The sequence below is a fragment of the Salvelinus namaycush genome, unplaced genomic scaffold (assembly GCF_016432855.1).
Source record: "Salvelinus namaycush isolate Seneca unplaced genomic scaffold, SaNama_1.0 Scaffold1627, whole genome shotgun sequence".
NCBI classification, from domain to species: domain Eukaryota; kingdom Metazoa; phylum Chordata; class Actinopteri; order Salmoniformes; family Salmonidae; genus Salvelinus; species Salvelinus namaycush.
Genome location: NW_024058372.1, coordinates 6,136 through 33,095, shown reverse-complemented (window position 1 = coordinate 33,095; position 26,960 = coordinate 6,136). Strand labels below are relative to the sequence as shown.

Below are 26,960 nucleotides of genomic sequence, written 5' to 3'. Positions count from 1 at the left end.
CAACCGGTGAAGAACAAACACCATTGTAAATACAACCCATATTTATGTTTACTTATTTTCCGTTTTGTACTCTAACCATTTGCACATAGTTACAACACTGTGTATATACATAATACGACATTTGTAGTTTCTTTATTTTTTTTGAACTTTTGTGAGTTTAATGTTTACTGTTCATTTTTATTGTTTATTTCACTTTTGTATATTATCTACTCCCTTGCCAATAAAGCCCCTTGAATTGAATTGAATTGAGTGATTCATGGCTCCCAACAGTTGAACTCTCCAAATGAATGCACATGGCAGACAGACAGCCTCTCCTATTCAGTGAGGGCTGGCATGGATTATTTACTAAACCCTGTGCCAATGTAGCTGTGTTTGTGAATCAGAGCTTTCTCGGTAGTAGTCAGTCACCCACCAATAATGAGTTCAGTTATGCGACAATAGGCATGATGCGTAACCAGTGTTTTCAGAGCAAATGTGCAGATGTGAGAGAGAGGAGACTATGAGACACACTTTCTCGCTCTCTTTCTCTCGCTCTCTTAGTATGGTTGGTATGGAAGACTGAAGTATGGATACCTGAAATGGCTTTGTGACAGTAGTGATGATGGCTGTGTGACAGTGAGCAGCACTTGGTTGCTTATTAACCAGGAGCCCTGGTCAAAAGTATTGTACTAAATAGGGAATAGGGTGCCATTTGGGATGCGATCACTGGCTTCATGTCTGATGCCTGAATCCAGCTGTTTCTCCAGCCCTGAGTGTCAGTCCTTCCTTCCTGCAGGCGAGTTCTATCTTCCGGGAAACTTCTTTCTCATGGTCTGAGAGTCTTTAGGTGCCTTTTGGCAAACTCCAGGCAGGCTGTCATGTGCCTTTTACTGAAGAGTGGCTTCCGTCTGACCACTCTAAAAAAAAAAAAGGCCTGATTGGAAAGTTCCATCTGGAATGTTCTCCCATCTCCACAGAGGAACTCTGGAGCTCTTTCAGAATGAACATCAGGTTCTTGGTCACCTCCCTGACCAAGGCCAATGCTGCAGAAATTTTTGGTACCTTTCCCTAGATCTGTGCCTCGACACAATCCTGTCTCGGAGCTCTAGGGACAATTCTTTCAACCTCTTGGCTTGGTTTTTGCTCTGACATTCATTGTCAACTGTGGGACCTTATATAGGCAGGTGTGTGCTTTTCCAAATCATGTCCAATCAATTGAATTTACCACAGGTGGACTCCAATGAAGTTGTAGAAACATCTCAAGGATGATAAATGGAAACAGGATGCACCTGAGCTCAATTTCGAGTCTCATAGCAAAGGGTCTGAATACTTATGTAAATAAGGTAAGGTGTTTTTTCTACGTTTGAAAACATTTAAAAAAATTGTTTTCGCTTTGTCATTATAGGGTATTGTGTAAAAATTATGTAATACATTTAAGAATAATGCTGTAACATAACAAAATGTGTAAAAGGGGAAGGGGTCTGCATACTTTCCGAATGCACTGTGTATATATATATATACAGTACCAGTCAAAAGTTTGGACACACCTACTCATTCAAGGGTTTTTCTTTATTTTTTACTATTGTCTACTTTGTAGAATACTAGTGAAGATATCAAAACTATGAAATAACACATATGGAATCATGTAGTAACCAATAAAGTGTCAAACAAATCAAAATTTATTTTGGATTTTAGATTCTTCAAAGTAGCCACCCTTTGCCTTGACAGCTTTGCACACTCTTGGCATTCTCTCAACCAGCTTCATGAGGTAGTCACCTGGAATGCATTTCAATTAACAGGTGTGCCTTGTTAAAAGTTAATTTGTGGAATTCCTTTCCTTCTTAATGTGTTTGAGCCAATCAGTTGTGTTGTGACAGTAGGGGTGGTATACAGGTACAGTAGGGGTGGTATACAGGTACAGTAGGGGTGGTATACAGGTACAGTAGGGGTGGTATACAGAAGATAGCCTTATTTGGTAAAATACCAAGTCTATATTATGGCAAGAACAGCTCAAATAAACAAAGAGAAACAACAGTCCATCATTACTTTAAGACATGAAGATCAGTCAATCCGGAAAATTTCAAGAACCTTTAACGTTTCTTCAATTTCAGTCGCAAAAACCATCAAGCGCTATGAGGAAACTGGCTCTCATGAGGACCGCCACAGGAAAGGAAGACCCAGAGTTACCTCTGCTGCAGAGGATAAGTTCATTAGAGTTAACTGCACCTCAGAAATTGAGAGTTCAAGTAACAGACACATCTCAACATCAACTGTTCAGAGACAGCCTTCATGGTCGAATTGCTGCAAAGAAACCACTACTAAAGGACACCAATAACAAGAAGAGACTTGCTTGGGTCAAGAAACACATTAGACCGGTGGAAATCTGTCCTTTGGTCTGATGAATACAAATTTGAGATTTTTGGTTCTATCTGCCGTGCCTTTGTGAGACGCAGAGTAGGTGAACAGATGATCTTTGCATGTGTGGTTCCCACCGTGAAGCAGGGAGGAGGATGTGTGATGGTGTGGGGGTGTTTTGTTTGGTGACATTGTTGGTAATTCATTTAGAATTCAAGGCATACTTAACCAGTATGGCTACCACAGAATTCTGCAGCGATACGCCATCCCATCTGGTTTGCGCTTAGTGGGACTATCATTTGTTTTTCAACAGGACAATGACCCAAAACACCTCCAGGCAGTGTAAGGGCTATTTGACCAAGAAGGAGAGTGATGGAGGGCTGCATCAGATGACCTGGCCTCCACAATCACCCGACCTCAACCCAATTGAGATGGTTTGGGATGAGTTGGACCGCAGCAGCCAACAAGTGCTCAGCATATGTGGAAACTCCTTCAAGACTTTTGGAAAGCATTCTAGGTGAAGCTGGTTGAGAGAATGCAAAGAGTGTGTAAAGCTGTCATCAAGGCAAAGAGTGGCTACTTTGAAGAATCTCAAAAATAAAATAGATTTGATTTAACACTTTTTTTGGTTACTACACGATTCCATATGTGTTATTTCATGGTTTTGATGTCTTCACTATTATTGTACAATGTAGAAAATAGCGAAAATTAAGAAAATTCCATGAATGAGTAAGTGTGTTCAAACTTTTGACCGGTACTGTGTGTGTGTGTGTGTATGTGTGCGTGTGCGTGTGCGTGTGTGTGTGTGTGTATGTTTGTGTGTATGTATATATACACTTAGGTTGGAGTCATTAAAACTCATTTTTCAACCACTCCACAAATTTCTTGTTAACAAACTATAGTTTTAGCAATTCGGTTAGGACATCTACTTTGTGCATGACACAAGTAATTTTTCCAACAAATGTTTACAGATTGATTATTTCACTTATAATTCACTGTATCACAAATCCAGTGGGTCAGAAGTTTGCATACACTAAGTTGACTGCCTTTAAACAGCTTGGTAAATTCCAGAAAATGATGTAATGGCTTTAGAAGCTTCTGATAGGCTAATTGACATCATTTCTGTCAATTGGAGGTGTACCTGTGGATGTATTTCAAGGCCTACCTTCAAACTCAGTGCCTCTTTGCTTGACATCATGGGAAAATCAAAAGAAGTCAGCCAAGACCTCAGAAAATAAGTTGTAGACCTCCACAAGTCTGGTTCATCCTTGGTAGCAATTTCCAAACACCTGAAGGTACCACGTTCATCTGTACAAACAATCGTACACAAGTATAAACACCATGGGACCAGGCAGCCGTCATACTGCTCAGGAAGGAGACGCGTTCTGTCTCCTAGAGAATAACGTACTTTGGTGTGGAAAGTGCAAATCAATCCCAGAACAACAGCAAAAGACCTTGTGAAGATGCTGGAGGAAACAGGTACATAAAATATCTATATCCACAGTAAAAACGAGTCCTATATCGACATAACCTGAAAGGCCGCTCAGCAAGGAAGAAGCCACAGCTCCAAAACCGCCATAAAAAAGCCAGACTACGGTTTGCAACTAAGATCGTTCTTTTTGGAGAAATGTCCTCTGGTCTGGTGAAACAAAAATAGAACTGTTTGGCCATAATGACCATCGTTATGTTTGGAGGAAAAACTTCACAAACTGGTGCACTTCACAAAATAGATGGCATCATGGAGGATGGAAATTTATGTGGATATATTGAAGCAACATCTCAACACATCAGTCAGGAAGTTAAAGCTTGGTCGCAAATGGGTCTTCCAAATGGACAATGACCCCAAGCATACTTCCAAAGTTGTGGCAAAATGGCTTAAGGACAACAAAGTCAAGGTATTGGAGTGGCCATCACAAAGCCCTGGCCTCAATCCTTTAGAAAATTTGTGGACAGAACTGAAAAAGCGTGTGTGAGCAAGGAGGCCGACAAACCTGACTCAGTTACACCAGCTCTGTCAGGAGGAATGGGCTAAAATTCACCCAACTTATTGTGGGAAGCTGGTGGAAGGCTATCTGAAACGTTTGACCCAAGTTAAACAATTTAAAGCAATGCTACCAAATACTAATTTAGTGTATGTAAACTTCTGACCCACTGGGAATGTGATGAAAGAAATAAAAGCTGAAATAAATCATTCTCTCTAATATTATTCTGACATTTCACATTCTCAAAATAAAGTGGTGATCCTAACTGACCTAAGACATGGAATTATTACTAGGATTAAATGTCAGGAATTGTGAAGAACTGAGTTTAAATATATTTGGCTAAGGTGTATGTAAACTTCCGACTTCAACTGTGTGTTTGCTGTACATCAAGTGTCTTGTGGTTTTGTAGGAGAGTCAGGAGATTCTGTGTTAACTGGAAGACCTGAGTAAAAATGTGACGCACACACTCAATGATGAGGCGCTTTCCTGTAACATAGAGGATTCCACAGAACTGTTTGTGTGGATAATGGTGGGTGTGTTCTTGTGCATGTCTGTGTTTGGGCAACACAAGGCGGTCGAAGTAGTGTCAGGTTTCTCAATTATTTGTTTAAAGAGTGGAGGGAGGCAGAAGGTTCTAGAGGACAGCCAGGGTTAGTCTTTTATTTACAACCAGAGCCTTCTTTATGATGGGGGGGGGGGGGGGGGGGGGGCGTGATGCCGACGTGAGAAAAGACAAGCAGGACATGTTAGAGTCCCATTTCCATCTTACCTTAAGGCTTTGCTGATGTTTGACTCAGACCATCAAGGGTGTTTGTGTGGGTAGGGGGGGGGGGGGGGGGGGGTTTATGTTGTCTCGTAAAGCTGACATTGCCCACCACCACATAAATCCTCCTTCCCCAACTCCCCATCCACTACCTCCCCATCCCCTATCCCAGTGCTGCCCTTCTACACACTCTAAACCTAAAAAGAAGTTCATTATTTCCCTGCATGGCTCTGTGGCATCTGGTTTGATCCTCATGTTAGCACTTGCAGGCTAAAACATACAGAGGATTGTTCCAACTCAAGAGCGCAAGAACAAGGATTTTGACACCAACCATTTTAGATTGTTAAGAAATTATTTCTGATTTGGACCAAACTTCTTCCTATAAATAACTGTGAAGAGACCTCTGGTTGCATGTCTTGTGTGATACCGATGAGTGTCTGAACTGAGTGCCAACTGCTTGAACAGACAGTTCGGTACCTTCATAACATCAACACCTTGCACAAAGACATATAGTGATGCATGTCATTGACATTCACCCTTAGTGTACATCTATGTGCAATACGTGCTGCTCTGTTTTTGACCAACTGCAATTTGCCAATGTCCTTCTTTGCCGCACCTGAACACACAACTAGACAGTAGACCAAGTGCGACAAAACTAGGGCCTGTAAGACTTGTCTGGTTCACTGAGATATCAAGAAAGCACAGCAAAGCCTTATCATGTACAGACCTCTTCCCATTTTAGTAACCATTGAGTCTATATGTTTTGGCCATGACAGCATGCTATCTAGCATGGCACCCAGCAGTTTAGTCTCTTCAACTTGCTCAATAGCCACATTATTCAATAATAGATCCATATGAGGTTTAGGGTTGAGTGAGTGATTTGTCCGAAAAATGATACTTTTAGTATTGTTTTATATTTAGCACCAGCCTATTGCTAGTTACCCATTCTAAAACTGATTGGAGATCTATGTTAAGGGTGTCCGTTATTTATTTTACTGTTGTAGCCGACGTGTACTGTATACTGTTGAGTCGTCAGTGTACATGGACACGCAGGTCAGTGGAAGGTCATTAGTAAACACAGAAAACAATAATGGTCCAAGCCGGCTGCCCTGTGGTACACCACACTCAACATTCAACTTCCATTAAAGAAAACCCTCTGTGTTCTATTGGATAGGTAATTGTCCATCCATGATAAGGCAGAGGATGTTAATCCATAACACCTATGTTTTTCAGTAATATGTTACGATCAACGATGTCAAAGGCTGCACTGAGGTCTAACAAAACAGCTCCCACAATCTTATTATCAGTTTCTTTCATCCAATCATCAGTCATTTGTGTCAGTGCCGAGCATGTTGAGTGCCCTTCCCTATAAGCATGCTGAAAGTCTGATGCTAATTTGTTTTCTGTAAAATAACATTGTATTTGGTCGAACAAGATTTTTTCCAAAAGTTTGCTAAGCACCAGTAACAGGCTGATTGGTCTGCTGTTGGAACTATTAAAGGCTGTTTTGCTATTTTTGGTCAGCTGAATGCCACTTGCCTCCCTTCAAGCCTGAGGGCACACTCCATCTTCTAGGCTTAGATTGAAGATGTGGCAAATAGGAGTTGCAATGTGTTACGCTACCAACCTCAATAATTTACCATCCATGTTGTCAGTTACAGGTGGTTTTTATAGATAGTAGTAATTTTTTCACCTCCTCCACACTAACTTTGCAGAATTCAAAGCTACAGTGCTTGTCTTTCATTATTTGGTCCATTATACATGAATATGAAGGCTCAGCATTTGTTGTTTGCATGTCATGCCTAAGTTGTCTAATCTTGTCAACAAAAAAAGTTATTGAAGTGGTTGGCAATATCAATTTTTTTTTAAATGAATGAGCCATCAGCCTCAGTGAAGGATGGAGCTGAGTTAGCTTTTCTGCCTAGAATTTCATTAAAGGTCCTCCAGAGCTTTTTACTATCATTCTTTGTATAATTTATCTTTGTTCCATAGTATAGTTTCTTCTTCTTTTTGTTTAGTTTACTAATGTTTAGTTACTGACTCACCTCCCCCTAAATAGATTATGTTACGCAAGTTTTCTAATGGCTTAGGAAAAGGCAATGTTGTTGTAGAATAAATGCTATCAACAACAGCCAAGCCAAGAGACCCATGGTGAGTATGGCTGCATCCAAGAACAACAGCTCTGCTACACAGCAACATGAAGGTGGACTGTGCCGAGAGATTGAGACTGAGGGAGACCTTCAGCCAAATATGAGCCTTTTATCTCCTCTCAGCTCTAATAACTCTAATAGCACAGGGTTAGAAGGCTTGATTGGGCCATCCTCAGGGAGCATGGGTATGAGTGTTTTGGTGTTTCAGTCTGTGAGAACTTGCTGTGGTCATGATGTTCTGCCAGATTTGCCCTTATATCCATCAAACACACACACAGACACGCACACACACACAAACACCTGAGATGATGAATGACCTTGCCCCCTGGGAACTGTTTTGTAGTTCAGGGAAGCGAGACTCTTTCCCCTCACCCTCCCTCAGCCCTCCTCACCCCACCACCCTCCTCTTCCCATACCCTTCTGCCTAGACAGCATCCATTGACCCAGGTCATACAAGACATAAACAGAAGCAAATGTAAATAACCATTCTTATTGAGCAAGTTCAGGCAGTACAACTCTTTTCTTCTGTTTACGCCTGTTGAACGTGACTCTGGTCTCCCAACCTTGACCCCTCACACTTCTCCTCCTCCTTCTCCCCCAACTTTACCCCAAACTCACCCCTTCTCCCCACATGTGTAGTACTTACTATAGAATGTTGTAGTATACTGTAGAACAGTGTTTCCCAAACTCGGTCCTGGGGCCACATTTTTGCCCTAGCACTACACAACTGATTCAAATAATCAAAGCTTGATGATGAGTTGGTTATTTGAATCAGCTGTGTAGTGCTGGGACAAAACCCAAATGGGAAACCCTGCTATAGAATACTATAGTAAATACTGAAGTAGTATCCACAACAAAAACACCATACAGTAATGTCTGCAAAAACACTACACTTTTTAAACTATATTAAATACTACTTTATTAAATTTGCATTTTACTCTGTCCATTCCCCTCCCCAATATCGCAATTTGTGCCACCCATAAGTGAGAAACCTACATGCCAAGTATAGACCATATATTGTGTTCCCTACAGTTTATAGAAAAGACCACAAGTTCTGAAATATTCGTTCAGACCCCAGTCTTATCTACTTACCTACCTACTTACAGGTTTTGGAAAATGTGCTCTTTTAGTATTTCTCCAGTAGGTTTCCTGAAGGAGAAAGCCTCCACTTCTATGTCAAAGATAATAAAAACAAAAACACTATAGTAAATACGACAGTGATGTCCGCAAAGACACTACAGTAAATATTACAGTATACTACAGTCTGCAAAAACACTGCAGTAAATACTTCAGTGTACTACAATCCACAAAACCACTACATTCATTATTACAGTATAATCTACAGTTTTCCTTTAATATGGTATTTATACTATAGTTAACTGTAATACTACAGTATGCTACAGTGAATGCTACAGTAAAGTCTACAAAAACACTACAGTGAATACTATAGTATTTTTTCATGTGGGTCTCCGTCAAAATAGGAAATCAACATCAGTTTCCAGAGGCTAAGACTAACATGTTCTGCATCATTATGGCTCATTAGGAGCCAGTAAACTCTTCAGACACACACACACACACACACACACACACACACACACACACACACACACACACACACACACACACACACACACACACACACACACACACACACACATTGCATAATTATGAGGCTGTTAACACGTTAACATGTTAGCATCCATCACTGTTATAGACCCAGTCACTGCTGCTGTTTATCAACACGGGTGAAGTGTTTAGTTTAGAAACTCTCAACTGTAATGGTTCTCTGAGGGGCTGAAGGGAAGTGGGGGGGGGGGGGGGCAGAGGAGAGGGGGAGTGATGGGTGAGCCTTGGGGGAAATTTTGGCCTTGTTCCAGTTGAACTAAACTGGTATGAGGAATGGCTAACTGTGGTAGCAAGGCAGGTCGGGGGCTTCAAGACTAAAGGTTGCATGTGTGTTCAACAGTCCGGCAGACTCCACAGCAGCTGGGAATCCACTCAGGAGTGTTTGTTTTCTCCTCTTACATTCCCTGCTGTCAGTAGTGCTGCCAGAGACCCCCTCACCACTCCCAACACACACTCAGAGACCCGACAGCTGGCTGATGTAGGCCGCTCTGGGCTTGATGGTCACTGCATGGTCAGGGTTGGTGCTGTCATTGTACTGTGATGTTAAAAAGTGTGTGTGATTCTACATCCATGATGTGTTTGCAGATGCTGGTGTTCTCTCTCACCTGGTATCCAGTGCTGGAAGACAAGGGGACACTGGCAGTTTGAGAGGTAAGCTTCTGTGGTACCACTGAGTATGTGTTTGCATGTGTGTGTACAAATCTAATTTCAACAGAATGAATAATGAACAAATAATTCTGAATTATTATTAATTCACGAATATCCCAGTATTACCACAAAATTAGTATAATTACAAAAATATGCCATAAAATACATTTCAAATAAAAGCAGACTAGTTAGGCCATGAAGTAATTTCAACATCTTGTTTTGGTTGAGTTGTCAACTAATGTGAATTCAACAAAAAATGTCACCATGTCATTGGGTTTAGGTTCAAAGTTGGGTGAAAGAAATACAACATTCCCTTCCGTTGATGACTTTTTGCAAATCCAATCACTTTTCCTTCTTTGAATCAACGTCATCATGTTGAATTTTTTTGTTGAAAAGACGTGGAAACAACGTTGATTCAACCAGTCTTTGTCCAGTGGGTAGTGTCCAGTCCAGTGTCCAGTCCAGTGTCATGGACAGATGTGCTAGGAGGTGCTCAATCTGCTCCTGAGGGTTGCTGTGTTGCAGTCATCACACCTGCAGCTGGAATGTGTAGGCATTGGGTCTCAGGTAATACATTAGGGGTAGATCGTGGTAGTCCTCCACAAGCCGCTTTGCCTTCTTCAAGCTACTGCGGACTCTGTGGTGGTGGTAGGTTGCCAGCGAGGTACTGCTCCAGGTCAGGTTCAGTCAGAGCATGTTGTTGTCGCAGGGCATCGATTAACTCCAAAACCGTTGGGTTTGTGGGACCAGCAAGTGCCCTGAAGGCCCGATGCCAATCCTTCACTGCTTTATTGATCTCCACAAAATCTTGCTGCTCGACAGCATCGTAGTAGTTCCACATTTCGGAAATAAACATACCTATGGCAAATGCCGGTGCTCTTTTGGTGAAGACTCCTCAAAGTGATCTCCAGTGCCCAATGTATGTCCCTCAAAGTGGCTCACAACTTTGCGCAGCTCCTGTTCCTCAGAGGATGTGGGGAATATCAGCTTCTCCAGATCTCCATAGCATCTCTCTACATCAGCGGGTAGAATGAACAAGAGCGCAGGGAGCATTTTGAGGTGGAGGGTGAAATTGGGGTCGCTGCAGTACATTGATGCCAGCTGTCTTGGGGCAAATTCCTCATTGCCTCCAACCAGTGCCGGGTACTAGTGTACTACATGTAATTCAACTAGTAATTGAATTACATTTTGCAGTGGCTTAGTGGTAGTTGAACTAAATTCAAATCTTGGTGGTAGTAGTTAATACATTTTTTGCCATGTAGCGTTATCGCTAACTACTAGAACTACACAATTTTTTTTGCAAAAATAAAATATGGTTGAAGTAAGCAAGAATTTCCTTTATTTTTCGGCATCAGACCTGCCCAATTCTCACTTGAAACATCGTTTTTGTGTTTAATAGGCTGACTCGAGAGTGATCTGTTCCTACAATTTGTAGTCTATGAAATTTCAGATTTAGAAATAGTTTAGATGTAGTGAACTACTTTTTCAAAGTAACTTTAGCTAAGTAAACTATGTTTTTCTTAAGGGTAGCTTAACTTCTTCCAGTGTGAAGTAAAAGTATTTTCAGAGTAGCTTCCCCAACACTGCCTCCAACGCATGATTGTACTGTATATACTGTATCTCCTAAAAAATATTTCATATATAGACATTAGATGAATTGCATGTTCAACTCGACATTGCTGTCATTTTGAAAATGAACCCTTAATACAACATCAATAGTATGCTACTTGTTGATGCTTTCCTCAGACTTATAGGGCAGTAAAATATAGGCTGCTGGAATCACGGTCGACTGTCGCAGTCCCAAAATGGTGTACAACTGCCGTAACAAGGGTGGGGCCGCTTTGAATGATCTATCTACACTGCCCTACGTAGGCAAAGTGCAGTAACTACATATATATATTTTTTTTTAAATGTAATATTATAATGTGATTAATGTGGTATTTATTTTTCTGACATAAGAACAAGCCAGTCGATTAGGATATATCATGAAGTACCAGAAATTGATGTCTGTCTAGATATTTTGCAGTACATTTTTTTACGTACGGTAGTTACTGCACTTTGCCTTTGTAGGGCAGTACACACCAGGACACGGACTGGCACAGGAAAGTCAAGTTACGTGTCGTTGTGAAGATGAGAAACCTGTCTTTTCCTGGTCCGCTGTCATGCTGGAGGAATAGCTCTCCACTCGCTGTGCCATGGTAGCTCTCAGGGATGAGCAGGTTGTAGAGGGTCGGTACAGGGGCACTTGGATGTTCAGTAGGTCCTCTTTTTCTAAAGCCCAGGGCTTACTCAGGCAACAACAAAAAAAACATTATTTTTATTGGAGAATCGTTTAGCAGCAGATATTTGCATTCAACTGTTTAGTGCACGATCAGATGCGCCCGAGCCCATTCAGTTGGCGTTATGTGCCCATTCCGGTAGATATATAGCTTGGTCACATAATCAAAACAGAATTAGCATGTGCAAACTATTAGGTGCAGCTCATTTGCACACCCACAGTTACAGTTGCACAGTTCCTTTAATCGTGACTGTATTGTTTTGCTACAATCACTTGCAATGAGTATACTTTTTTCATGAGCAATGACCAAACTAGGCTGGTTGTTTGAGATGTAATGATGAAAAACGAATGAAAACCACAAAATGTGCATATGCCTATCTTTCTAATCATAGTCTTAATAAACATGAGTAAAACACATCTACTCACAAAGCTCTACATTGTGGAGGTGATGTATGTTAGTGCGGGGCTGGAACTAAAGCCTGCACAGTTCCCACTCTGTAGCTCTCTCTCTAGGTCCAGGGTTGAAGAGCACTGCAATTGAAGATTGATTCATTGACGGAGGCAGAACTCGACACCCTAAAGCCTGTGTCTCAATCAGAGCTTCTCAACGTTGTATCACCGGTTGTTTTCTGTCTGTCTGTTTGTCTGTCTCCTCCCCCCTCCAGACCCAGCATGGCGGTATGATGGCAATGCAGGGTTCCAGGAGTTGAAGGCTGAGGTGACTGAGGTTCCTGCTCCTAGTACTGAGGACAGCACAGGTGAGACACACACCTGGATATATCAAATTGGTCATTATCCTGATGCGGTCCCAACAGTCCCAATACTATTACACAGTTACCCCCTCTCCACCCCTGCACAGCTGACCCTGCAAACACGACGCTTCCCCCTGCTGACAGCCCCAAAACAAATATTGCTATTAATACACAGGTAAGAATAACACTAAATACCAGGGCAAATACCAACATCAGAACATGAGGGACTGCATGTGTTTGTATATGTTAAGTGCCTGACAGGGAGAGATCCACTGAAGCTCTACTGAACATACTGAGAGGCACATCTATGATAAGATCATCTCCACCATACACGTTTACCTCTGCACATTTCCTCTGCAGTTTCTGTCACATCTAGAAAAAGACTGAAACGTCGACAAAATTAACAAGTTGAGATTCATGTTTGTGCTGGAGTTATTCATATCGTTGATGACCGTGCCTGTATATAATTACATAACCCCTCGCCCTTACACACACCACTCTGTCGTGAATATCCTAAAGGTATTTTAGGAAGAGGTAAATATACAGCAGCCTGATCATTTTCTCAGTGAGAGGCTTGAAGTGGTGGAGGATTCCTTCCTGTATCTGATGACTCTCAGCTTAGCTGCTCTTCTACTAACTCGGTACCACACACACACTCATAGGGCTTGTTAATTAGCAGAGATGCCAAACTGTTGTAAACCTGCTATCTGTCTCCATTATGAGAAATTATCATCTCTCAGATCTTTTAGCAGCCGTTACCTCTTCCCTCCATACCCCTATCCAAAAACAGGATTTACCACTGATTATCTCTACACACACCTCTCTCCTCTCTCTCTCTCTCTCTCTCTTCCAGGGTGCATCGCAATAGTATAAAATAGCATCATCACCCCTGACATCTAATGACCTGTCCCTATAACTGCCCCCCCACCATCTACCCATCTCTCTTTTCATCTCTCTAACTGCTCTCTCTCTCCCTTCCCCCCTCCTCTCTCCCAGGCTGTGGGGAGTTGATATCAATAGGAGAGCCAGTGTCCCATCGTAAGGCAAGGCTGATAGTATAGCTGGTAAATATGGGGTGTGGATGCAGGATCCGGAGGCTGTGGCGCCCTACGGAGGGAAGATGGTGTGGCGCATCGATACAGTGGGGTCAGAGGTCAGACAGCTGTTTGGTTACGAGGACATGGACCAGCTCTCTAAAGGCTACCCCTCAAAGGTGGGTGACTGGACTGACTGGCATGGGATAGACCTAGAGGCTAACCTTAACCATAGATCTAAGATCAAATGACCTTACCCCTAACCAACCCCACCTTAACCATTAAGGGATGATAACATATTGATGTATAATGTAAAGTCTGTAACCATGACCAGACTGTATTATCATTATTTATTACAAGGTGTTGCTGTTGCCGGAGCCAGTGGAGAGTACAGGAGCGACTCTGTACCGCGGCTCTCTGTACTACCAGCGCCGCCGCAGCCGCACCCTGCTGAGGTACGACCTGGCATCTGAGAGCATCGCCGCCCGCCGAGACCTGCCCCACGCCGGCTTCCACGGCCAGTTCCCCTACTCCTGGGGCGGCTACACCGATGTGGATCTTGGGGTGGACGAGCAGGGCCTGTGGGCCGTCTACAGCACCAACAAGGCTAAAGGAGCCATCGTGGTGTCCCAGCTGAACCCACACAACCTGGCGGTGAAGAGGAGCTGGGAGACCAGCATCAGGAAGAACAGTGTGGCTAACGCTTTCGTCATCTGTGGCCGTCTCTACACGGTTGCCAGCTACACTGCTCCTAACACCACCATCAACTTTATGTTCGACACAGCTACTGGCCAGGGGAAGCAGGTGGCGCTACCCTTCAGGAATAAGTACCGCTACAACAGCATGGTGGATTATAACCCTGCCCAAAGGAAGCTACACGCCTGGGACAACTTCCACATTGTCTCCTACGACGTCAGGCTGGGTCACCAGTAGAGGAACTCACAACAAAAACCTTTCAAAAAGACTTTCTCTTGTCTTTAGAGCAGTTAGTGTGGTAGTCAGTGGTTAGAATGCTATTATTTACCACCTTCGTCAATGCGAAGGTTTAGTAGTTACCAAAACTGGCCACAGCAGTGATTGAGATGAAGCTTTTTCAAGCAAATTGTGTTATGAATTAAACCCCCTGCAGGTATGTTGTTTCAGTGGGAAGGCTTTTGCTGTGGCACAGTCCACAAACATGTTTATAGAGGAATTATTTTTCTACTGTTTGGTTGTCAGAGATCGGCTTTTATTGTGTTTTGATGTATAGTGTTGAAAGGGAGGTGAGGGGTCAAAGAATAAATAATGAAGTTTACTCCTTGCATACTGTATCATTGGTCATCATACAAACTGTATTGTGTATAAAACTCCTTCTGACCTGTGCATTGTACACCACTATTACATTATGTACAAATTCATACAAAGGTCAAATAAAAGTTATCCATTCTAAATAACAATGACTTGTTTATTTTTGTATAAAAATCAATGACTTCTAGTAGGCACACGTGACTGATAAAAGTGTCTGCTAAATGGCATATATATATACAGTATATACAGTACCAGTCAAAAGTTTGGACACCTACTCATTCAAGGGTTTTTCTTTATTTTTACAATTTTCTACATTGTAGAATAATAGTGAATAAGTCAAAACTATGAAATAACACATGAAAACTTTGAAATAACACATGGAATCATGTAGTAACCACATCAAATGTATGTTATATTTGAGATTCTTCAAAGTAGCCACCCTTTGCCTTGATGACAGCTTTGCACACGCTTGGCATTCTCTCAACCAGCTTCATGAGGTAGTCACCTGGAATGCATTTCAATTAACAGGTGTGCATTACTAAAAGTTAAATTGTGGAATTTCTTTCCTTCTTAATGCTCTGGAGCCAATCAGTTGAGTTGTGACAAGGTAGGGGTGGTATACAGAAGATAGCTCTATTTGGTAAGAGACCAAGTCCATATTATGGCAAGAACAGCTCAAATAAGCAAAGAGAAACGACAGTCCATCATTACTTTAAGACATGGGTCAGTCAAGGTCAGTCAATCTGGAAAATTTCAATAACTTTGTGTAGTCGCAAAAGTGTAGTCGCAAAAACCATAAAGCGCTATGATGAAACTGTCTCTCATGAGGACCACCACAGGAAAGGAAGACCTAGAGTTACCTCTGCTGCAGAGGAGAAGTTAGAGGATAGAGTTAACTGCACCTCAGATTGCAGCCCAAATAAATGCTTCACAGAGTTCAAGTAACAAACACATCTCAACATCTGCGTGAATCAGGGCTTCATGGTCGAATTGCTGCAAAGAAACCAATACTAAAGGACACCAATAAGAAGAAGAGACTTGCTTGGGCCAAGAAACACGAGCAATGGACATTAGACCAGTGTAAATCTGTCCTTTGGTCATGAGTCCAAATTTGAGATTTTTGGTTCCAACCGCTGTGTTTTAGTGAGACGCAGAGTAGGTGAATGGATTATCTCCACATGTTTGGTTCCCACGTGATGCATGGAGGAGGAGGTGTGATGGTATGGTGGTGATTTGCTGGTGACACTGACACTGTCTGCACACGTAACCAGCATGGCTACCACAGCATTCTGCAGCGATACACCATCTCATCTGGTTTGCACTTAGTGGGACTATCATTTGTTTTTCAACAGGATAATGACCCAAAACACACCTCCAGGCGGTGTAAGGGCTATTTGACCAAGAAGGAGAGTGATGGAGTGGTGCATCAGATGACCTGGCCTCCACAATCACCCGACCTCAACCCAATTGAGATAGTTTGGGATGAGTTAGACTGCAGAATGAAGTAAAAGCAGCCAACAAGTGCTCAGCATATGTGGAAAGTCCAAGACTGTTGGAAAAGCATTCCTCATGAAGCTGGTTGAGAGAATGCCAAGAGTGTGCAAAGCTGTCATCAAGGCAAAGGGTGGCAACATTGAAGAATCTAAAATCTAAAATCTATTTTGATTTGTTTAATACTTTTTGGTTACTACAGGTTTCCATGTGTTATTTCAAAGTTTTGATGTCTTCACTATTATTCTGCCATGTAGAAAATAGTAGAAAATAAAGAAAAACCCTTGAATGAGTAAGTGTGTCCAAACGTTTGACTGGTACTGTATATATATATGCTAGGAGGATGATGATCACTCAGTCTGATACCCTCTTACTCTCATAAGGGGAAGAAATGGAATTCCTTCCATATCAGTCACCAACTAGCCCTCCATCCATTCAGGTCTTTCAGGTACTTTATGTGAAAACAGAGCTAAGGCCTTGGACCATAGAGGCCCATTTTAAGAACATTCCTTCACAGGTCAATGTTGACTGATTTTAGTGGAGGTGTAGGTTGACTTGTTAGTTAAGTTGTTTTCGCCATCAGCTGCATTCATGATTGCTTGTCCACACTTCCACTCCTGAGACCTTCGTTGAGGGGGGGGGGGGGGGGGTGATAATGGCAAAAGACTAAGAAAAGGGGAGTGGAAATGTGACAAACAGGAGAGAAAACATTGAGTTACTACTTTAAAAAGAGATCATACTCAGAAAGACAGAATATTTGTGGTTTATTATACACTCCTCTTGGGGCACTCCACACACTCACAGAGCCTGCCTCTCACAAATCACAAATACTGTAGTCTTGGCTTGGGGACTGTACTTTAGAAAGCAGAAAGTCTTGAACTAGAACCACATTTTGGTGCATAAAACCCACATAATCCAGATTTGATGAGCTCTTTCAGTTTGAGAAAAGCAGATTCAGTGTTCAATACAAGCGACTTGACTCTGAACAGAGAATAAACCAAATCCTTATTTTTTGATAAGGTACAAAAACGACTTATTTAATACAAATGATGGAGGACGGAGTGTGGTCTAAACCATTGGCAGATGAGGTTAGAACTTGCTGACCAGTGTGGAACTGTCTAATCTGCACCAGTTTGTCCCAGTCTGATTGGTTAGCTGAGTCCTGACTGTTTGTTGAGCGATTGGTCAGAGTAGGTAGAAGTTGCCCCTAACCACGGATACAGAGTCAGATAGGTTTTGTATCCCCCTGATGGTAAAGGTTAAGAATGGGGGTAGGGTTGTCTGACCATAGATCCATGGTTAGTCGTTCTGTTTCTTCTTCTTGGTGTCTGGCATGCCATTGTCGTTGGCCTGAGAGGAGAAGTGTTCGCACATGGCTGCCAGGGCTCGGTACCGATGGGATATTGTGTTCTTCACCTCCTTAGGTAGCTCAGCATAACTACAGGGACCAGAAAGAGAGTGAGAGACGCAACAATAAATGAGCTGGCAATAATCACTTTCATTCCTTTTCTTCATACTGATGTTGTCAATACATAAAATAGACATCTACTGCCCCCCAGTGGTATAGTAGGAGAGTAATAAAGGAGTAATAAAGTGTGATACGTAAAAACAGACTCCTGAGAGTAAAATAAAAGTCCTGCTTACGTTTTGTCAAATCCGTCTGGCTGGAAACAGGGATCCCATCCAAAGTCTCTGGGGCCTCTAGGCTCTACAATGTGCCCCTAAACAGTTAGGGGAAAAATACATGTTTATCAAAGCAAGCATGCAGAGTTAGTGTGGCTCAGTTGTAGAGCATGGTGCTTGCAATGCCAGGGTTGTGGGTTCGATTCCCACGGGGACCAGTACGAAGAATTACGGAAAAGTATGCAGTCGCTCTGGGTAACGTCAGTAAGACCAAGGAGCTGATTGTGGACTACAGGAAACGGGGGGGGATGAACACGCTGCACCATAGAGAGCATCTTGACTGGCTGCATCACTACTTGGTATGGCAACAGCACCACCCTTGATTGCTTGGTGCTACAATGGGTGTTGCGGTACATCACTGGGGCCGAGTTCCCAGCCATCCAGGACCTGCCATCAAGCAGTGAGAAAGGAAGGCCTGGAAAATCGTTAAAGACTCCAGCCATCCAAGCCATAGAGTGTTCTCTTTGCTTCCGCATGGCAGGCGGTACCGGAGCATAAAAGTCTGACACCAACAGGCTCCTGAACAGCGTCTATCCATAGCCCATCCAACTACCTCATCCCCATACTGTATTTATTTATTTATCTTGCTCCTTTGCACATTCATCTTCTGCACATCTACCATTCCAGTGTTAAATTGCTATATTGTAATTATTTCGCCACCATGGCCTATTTATTGCCTTACCTCCGTTATCCTACCTCATTTGCACACACTGTATATAGACTTTTTCTACTGTATTATTGACTGTATGTTTGTTTATTCTATGTGTAACTGTGTTGTTGTATGTGTCGAACTGCTTTGCTTTATCTTGGCCAGGTCGCAGTTGTAAATGAGAACTTGTTCTCAACTGGCCAACCTGGTTAAATAAAGGTGAAATAAAATAAAAAATAAGACTGCTGAAATTTGGTCAAAAATCTTTCATCTGTTGTAATGGCAAGGTATATTATCTGATTAATGTGCTATTTAGTTTTCCTGACACAAGAACAAGCCAGTTGATCAGAATATACCATGGAGTATCAGAAATGGCTGTCTGTCTAGACAGAAAAATACTTTGAAGTCAGATTTTGCAGTAAAATAAATGACGTAGTTACTGCGTTTTGACTTTGTAGGGCAGTGTACCTATTTTTTATCTTATTTTTTGTGCTACATTGATATTGATTACTGCATTGTTGGGTTTGGAGCTTGCAAGAAAGGCATTTTACTGTACCTGTGCACGTTACATAAACACTTTACATTTGAAACTATATTCTGACCTCAGTTATCCCTCTGAAGAGTTGTACTGGCTCCTCTTTCCCTGGACAGAAGGCAAAGGTACACAGAGCCCAGGCTGACTTATCTTCAAACCCAGCCAACATCTTATACAGACCTGGATAGAGGGAGGGACGGTTACACAAACTCAAACCCAGGAAGTTGGCGGCACCTTAATTGGGGAGGACTGGCTCGTGGTAATAGCTGGAGCGGAATGGTATCAAATACATCAAACACATGGTTTGATACCATTCCATTAGCTCCGTTCCAGCAATTATCATGAGCCTTCCTCCCCTCAGAAGCCTCCACTGCACACTCAAACATTACATTTAAGTAACAGTACTCATTCATTCACAGATGAAACATGATTTACCTTCAGGCCTAAGTTTATCCAGGAACCATTTTCTACACACACACAAAAAAAAACGATACATTTTCAATAAATGAATTGTCATATTAGAGAATCCGACCACAAGCTCTACAGAGAGGTTATAGAGGCCTACTCACATGTAGGGTCCTGGTAGACCTCCCAATGCTCTGAAACAGAGACAGGTGTCCTCCACTATGACTGGTCCATCAACCTGAGAGAATTGACACGGACAAACCAGGTCAGATGAGCATTTATACACGTATCTCTTATCCAGACCTCATTACAACAGCACATGGAAAAGAACAGTCCACAATGACACACCTGTTTTGCTGCTTCCTTACACTTCTGTATAGAGATCTCGTCTGGTTCCCCCTGGTATTCAGGCACTGAGAAAGATGGACAGTAATTTAGTCCCATGTGAAGACATAACAGAGATGTATTGATTAGGTATACATCTATCTCGTCATTCCATTGAGAAAGTTAACTCACAGTCAATCTTCTTGGACACTAGTTTGTAGGGAAACTTGTCCCCCAAGATCTGAATCACCTGGTTGGACAAAGAACAGCAGTCTTTTATGATGACATGAACTTGTGAGTTGGTCTGCAGCGTTATTTGTAAGGCAGGGACCGGCAACTGGCAGCTGCCGCCCCCCGCAGATCAATTCCACCCCACCCCCTCAAAATGATGATGATTTTTTATGAACCCAGCTGGGGTCTCAACTTACTGTTTAGAGTTAGCATAGTAGAATACACAAGGTGCAATAAAACAAATGGATTGTGCATCAGCAGTTTTTCTTTTATGTCAGTCACTCAATTAGTCCATGTCAGTGAAAATTTTTTAGATTGGTAAATTAGTCTAGCGTCCAGCTATTTATACTTGAAGTAATCATGGTCGATTACAGACTCGTTGATTTTGTTAGTCACTTTCACTCAGATATCATATTAAAAACTGCAAACATTTATATCGACCCTATAGCAAAATGTGTACAATTGCAGGAAATTAGCTGTAAAACGGCACATTTTTTCTCTTCGCCCAATGACGAAATGAGTACAATTGCAGGAAATGTTAATGTTTTGCTCGCAAGTTGGGGATGTGCCCCCCCCCAACAACATTTTGCGTAGGGCCCCGATAAGGCTAAGGCATGGATGTGGGTATGCAGACCCGCAATCCACTGCAGCTCCTACTGGTTCGATCCTGCTATATCACAACTGGCCGTGATCGGGCGTCCCATAGGGCGGCGCACAATTGGCCCAGCGCCGTCCGGGTTAGGGGAGGTTTTGGCCGGTGTAGGCAGTCATTGTAAAATAAGAATATGTTCTTAACTGACTTTCCTAGTTAAATAAAATAAGGAGTTCTGATATTTTGTGGCACCCACCCCCATCAACGTTGCCCATCCCTGGTGTAAGGCTTGGATGCCACCTGCTGGTATGGTGCTTTACTGTTAAACATGCAGGACTCCAATAACCCAGTTCATGTTATACAGTTAATGTGTACAACCTATTGACGTAGCCTCTAAAATTAGATGAATTATATATCAAAACATTTGAACTCAGCAGGTGTAATCTAAAACTTGGCCACCACATTTACCCCTGCCAGACATTCCATTCTGTCAGGAGTCGGCTGGAGCCTCTAATAAACAGCTCACTTTGGAACGTTTCAATGTTCATTCCGGGCCATTTCTACAGGGAATAAGCATTGATCGGAAGCATTCCCCACCTCTTCTAGTTTCTTTGCGTTTCCAGTCACGAAGACAACGGATCTCCCCGCTGGAATAGCCATGCTGAGGCCTCTTGATGTCTGGAAGATAATCACGAACGGACCAGAACACGCCGCACCGCAAAGACATCCGGCACTGCATCAGCCAATGACAGGCCACTGCCAAGAATCCTAGCAAATCAGGGTAAGGCCAGGAACTCCGCCTATTCAGCACTATCCAATCGGAATGTTGTTGTGTACAGCTGGAAATAATGTCCGGGTGAACATACCATGTCGGGAAGACGGAAAGCTAAAATGCAACCATTTATATTTAGAGAACGGCATATTTTGGACAAAATGACGATACAACAATTGCTATCCATGCACACTTCAGAGGGATAACTGAGGTCAGAATATAGTTTCAAATGTAAAGTGTTTATGTAACGTGCACAGGTACAGTAAAATGCCTTTCTTGCAAGCTCCAAACCCAACAATGCAGTAATCAATATCAATGTAGCACAAAAAATAAGATAAAAAATAGGTACACTGCCCTACAAAGTCAAAACGCAGTAACTACGTCATTTATTTTACTGCAAGTAAGTTAACAGTTATGATATCCTGCAAGTGACTGAATCTTAGCTAACTTGTTTAAAGCTATTTGAAAGTTGCCTTACATGTTAGTTTGTTGAAGTAGCCTCCAGAGATACACCAGGATACACCTTGCTACCTAGTGAAGATGAGTCTTCTAACTCGCACTACCGAGGAGTTCAGCTCCACAGAGTACTGGGGGAGGATGCTGGCTGAGGTGGGCTGGGGGTGTGAGGATGTGGAGTTGTTAGACAGGGATTATAACAGGGCTTTAACCAAAGCCAGCAGCCCTGCGCATAGAGTTGCACTCCAGGAGTGTTGTCTGTTAGTAATATGTGTCTGATAGTAACTGTCCAGTGAAAATCACACTTTAAAAGGTTAATATTCTGTTAACTCATACCCAAATAATGTTGTTGACTCATCCTATACTCATATTTGTGGTCAAATTATACATTGTAGAAAAAAACACTTAAATATCCCCACCTCAAACTTGTATATCAAACAGACTGTTTCAAAATTGCTTGATATTTCCTCATAGAGTATGATGTCATACTGTTTAGGAGGATGAGCTGGGCAATCAGCAGTCTACTTGCGTTAATATTTTTTAATAACCGGTTTACACCCATACCATTCCAACACAGAAAAGCTGCTTTTTAACATACTTAATAAAATAAAAAAATCACTCGTATTGTAATTATAGGTCAAATTTCATAGAAATCTGGAAACACTGGACAGTCACTTTAAAGCTCCAATCTTTAGTTGCTACATACATTTTTTTGACTTATAAATTAATTATATATACCAAAATTATTCTTGAAGAATATAACTTATAAATGTCTCATGAGCTTAGTTCAACTGTTGTTACCCCATCAGAAGCCAAAATATAAGCTTGTTTTACTCCAATGTTTGTAAACAATGTAAACACACTGTATAGCCTCAACATGGTTAAAACTATACATTTTATACCATGGATGGTCAGTCCTTGCATCCATAGCTCTGTCTATGAATTTGAGAGTAGGTACTTATCCCTTAGCTTTTCAGCAAAACAGGAGAGGGATAACACTTTATTATTTCAAGCTTTAAAGTTAAAGAGCGTTTTCAAAATGATTGAAATGTAACTGTATGTGGGCTGGACTCTGAGGCTCCGTTGTCTGGATGATCCGGAGAACCCATGCCCATCCCGGAGATGTGCCAAGGGGAGGATGGCTCCCCGTAAGGCTTCCTGCGGTGGCTGTCTGTGGTGAGAGAGTACCAGGCGTACGCCATGCTGAGACAGAGGCTGAATATGAGCACAGACTCCACCTCTACCCCCTTGTTGACCCTCTGCCATGCCACCACCGGGTGACCCCCGCTACCCTCTTACCATACAGGACTGCCCACTAGAGCCAAGATGCCCGTGCCAATCACTTTGCCATTTTCATAGGAGACATTGGACTTATCATACATGTCACACCAGTGTGAAAATCTCTAAATATATGGATATTACTATTTGGCTACAGTCTAAGTCTGAATCCGAAATCACCCACTTGCCCCTCAGCACTCAATTTGCGCATTGACGCGCGCCTCCGCCATGCACGTGTCCCAAAACTGAGGGAGTGAAAAGGATCAATGGTGTAGGGGCAAATTTGACCCTCTGATAGCCACTTCCATTGAACCAGCACGCATGCAGGCTCTAGAGCGAAGTGCTATCCCGACACGTACCACGATATGTTTAGAGTTTGCGCAATTTAATACAAAAGAATAGACGCGTGCCTAACTATATAAAAAGTGCATTTGTTTGTTTGATTTCGAGGTTTGACACGTAACAAAAATCGCTCCCAAATTAAATGTTTAACGGTTACTGAGGTTTATATCTTATTACACAACATGGGGAATGTGTTAATTTGAATTTAATGCTCGTTATATTATTTCAACGTGGAACATAATTGCCTCATTCATGTCACGACTGTGTTCCGAAGTTGAAGGGTTTATTGATGTCCTTGCCACTCTGCAAGTCACCTTGGAGTTTCGTTAGCAACACGTTACAACGGAGGGCCCACCGAACGAGTTGTGTGAGGCACTGTGTCAACCCCACAGTGCCTCAGGGCAGAGAGTCTGATTGGCTGTATGGCTCAGCTGAGGGTCGTGGCCAACTAGCAGCTAGCGCTAACTTCAGGTGACTGGTTGTCATGGCGATGCATAGGGACCAGGAGTATACAGACATGTAGTCTGTCCAATCAGAGCTCTCTCCCATGGGGATGGAACCCCCTGGGATGCCAGCCAATCAGCAGGTAGGGAATTTGTGATTATTCAATTTTTTATCTTTATTTATTTCTCTATTGTCTCCCCCTTATTCCTTCAACTGTTTTCCCCCTTTCTCCATCCCTGGCCCCGTCCCTCTCCCTGTATGTGTTCCGTTCCTGTCGATGGGAGGTGAGCTAGGTTGGAGGGAGGTAGTGAATCGTGGTAACAGTGTTCTGAGTGGTCAGTACTCTGTAGAGGACGTGAGAGGAGAGGTTAGTCATCTCTACTGCAGACTAGTGTTCCTGTTTAATGAAGGACTGGTCCAGTCAGAGAGCTGCCTCACTGACCCCATAACCACAGGTACTATCTCACTCACTCACTCACTCACTCACTCTCGCACGCACGCACGCACGCACGCACGCACGCACGCACGCACGCACGCACGCACGCACGCACACACACACACACACACACACACACACACACACACACACGTGTTTTGATTACTTAATGCCTGAGTTCAGTGGCTAATAGTGTTTTTACATTGACCAGCAGCCTCCACTCAGAAGAAGAGCAGAAGGAAAGCCCTCTGCCCCTCCCCCTGTGCCCTCACAGACACCAGGTGGCACCCTGGCGGTGGATAAGGGCTTGGTCTGTTGTGCCCACCACAGGGTCATGGTGGCTGGCCTTGCCATGCTAGGGGTGGGCTCCACCACAACAAAGGTAGATGTGTCTGCAAGTCAATCACTTCGTGCCTATCCACACACACCTGCCAAACACCGGTCTGTGTTTGACACTTTTTCTCAAATGTACTTTTATTTGCCTGCAGGAATTTGTCACTTGACACTTCAGGTCTGATGAATCAGCAAAAATTATTATGTCTGTCATCTCCTCGAACCTCCACCTCTGTCTGTCCCACCTTCCCTCTCTAGACGTCCTAGTGTCAGTGCTCCTGGTGGGTCTGGGTGGAGGAGGGCTGGAGCTGGACCCTGCGGTGCTGGACCTGAAGGTTGCATGAGGAGAGGAGGATGAGAAGGAGGAGAAGAGAGGAAGACCTTGTGAACAAGTATCATGATCTCATACTTTACTGTATAGAAAATAGAAACATGTACAGATGTAGTTTATGCTAACACTATCAATCAAGTAAAGAATGTTTTATTCTCAAACTTCTCTCTGGTGTTTATTGATGATGAACCCTGCAGTGTTTTTCTTAGGATTACAGTTGCTTTTGAAATTATTTTATTTTCTATCAGACTTTAACTATCTCAAATATGTTGCACAGATGCCCCCCCCCCCCCCTTCTGATTTTAGACTGCAGTCCCTCACACACTCTCTCTCACTGCTGAAGAGTGCAGCAGTGTTATTTACAGTAGATTAATCTTGCAGCATGTTCACAGTATCTCTGCGAGTTGGGTGCATTGAAGGGTGTGATTTATAACCCTGGATTTGAGGCGGGAATATTTTCTGTCTGTCAAGCCAAACTAATATTATAATTAGCTATCTGTTCCTTTGGAGTAAATGGGCGTGCAAACTGTCTTTGGAAACTCCTGCGCAGATTTTTGCGTATTTACAGAGAGAGAAACCCTTTAGCTGGTTTTCCACTAGATAGCACAGTCAAAATGAATGTATCGTAAAAATTTGTGAAAAACATTTAACCTTCATTTAAGGTTAGTGTTAGGCATACGGTTAGTAGTGTGATTAAGGTTAGGTTTAAAATCAGATTTTATGAAGATAAATTGTAGAAATGGGCGGGGTTTATGACTGTGACGACCCGTTAACGTTAGCTGCCTGTCAGATGAATCGAACTGTTATCGAATTGTTGCTTAGAACCGATTCGAACCAGAACTAAAGTCCACCGGAGGAAATGTTATCTTCACGATTATCTCTTTGACTTTTAGGGACTGACTTTTCGAACAATAGGCTATATATAAACACGGTGTAACCTGCTGGACGGACGTTTGGGTCAGGCATGGGCGCGCGGTGACTGGACCAGTGTTAGTTGCCAACTAATTGGACTGGAGTCACTACTTGACAGTAGGTTAAGTAATCAGCAAGACAAGGCAAAAATGACAACTAGCAAAACAAATAAAAACATCAATAATTGATAGGTATACAAACGTTATATTTGTGTTTTAGTGGCATGCCGACCGGGCAGTTGGCTAACAGTAATAAACATCACTCAGCACTTGCTTCTACACCTGCATTGCTTGCTGTTTGGGGTTTTAGGCTGGGTTTCTGTACAGCACTTTGAGATATCAGCTGATATAAGAAGGGCTATATAAATACATTTGATTTGATTTGATTTGAAGTAGCTCTTAAATTTAGCTCAGCTCCTTGCACTTTTTGTTGTCGGCTAACGTTAGCTATCAATCTTGAAACTATAACATTAAAATGTTTCTCTTTGACTGTCTTCATCTTTTCTCAGCTTTATTGAACCATAGTGTTTGGATGGTGTGTGCAGGTGGCTGAAAGTTGGATGGACAGCTCCGTCACCATGGGCAACCAGGGGATGGAGGAGCTCACGCTTCGAACACACCGACTGTGTCTTTGCGTTTTGATACACCAGAAGTACATTCATTTCCAATGGAACGCTGCGTTTGCCTTGCAGCATTGCGTTGCAGAGGCAGACTTGACAGAAAGTAGCAACATGTGAATGTAGAATTTTTGTTGCAAACATATCCAGAAAAAAAAGTGGGATTACATAATAAAAACAGTTTGATTGCATAATTATTTATTATTTTAAAACATTTATTTGCCAAGTATATTATTTATTTGATGACATCCACAAATTAATTGTGAGAGCCTATAA

The 26,960-nt window shown here is 42.5% G+C and overlaps 1 protein-coding gene, 1 non-coding gene and 1 pseudogene across 2 annotated transcripts; 2 read left to right on the top strand and 1 right to left on the bottom strand.

The window, feature by feature from the left end:
- Positions 1 to 8,343: 8,343 nt before the first annotated feature.
- LOC120037209 lies at positions 8,344 to 8,396 on the top strand. The gene has a single exon (XR_005474783.1). It is a non-coding gene; the product is annotated as a U7 small nuclear RNA (small nuclear RNA).
- Positions 8,397 to 9,128: 732 nt separating this feature from the next.
- Positions 9,129 to 14,985, top strand: LOC120037208 (annotated as a pseudogene).
- A 2,107-nt stretch (positions 14,986 to 17,092) lies between these two features.
- On the bottom strand, positions 17,093 to 21,464 carry LOC120037205 (inosine triphosphate pyrophosphatase). The gene is made up of 8 exons (XM_038983383.1): positions 21,362 to 21,464; positions 20,134 to 20,191; positions 19,966 to 20,030; positions 19,782 to 19,855; positions 19,648 to 19,679; positions 19,280 to 19,392; positions 17,990 to 18,066; positions 17,093 to 17,783 (listed from the first exon to the last, which is right to left on the bottom strand). The coding sequence occupies exons 1-8, from the start codon at positions 21,422 to 21,424 to the stop codon at positions 17,645 to 17,647; spliced, it is 621 nt and encodes a 206-aa protein (XP_038839311.1). The 5' UTR covers positions 21,425 to 21,464; the 3' UTR covers positions 17,093 to 17,644.
- Positions 21,465 to 26,960: the final 5,496 nt, after the last annotated feature.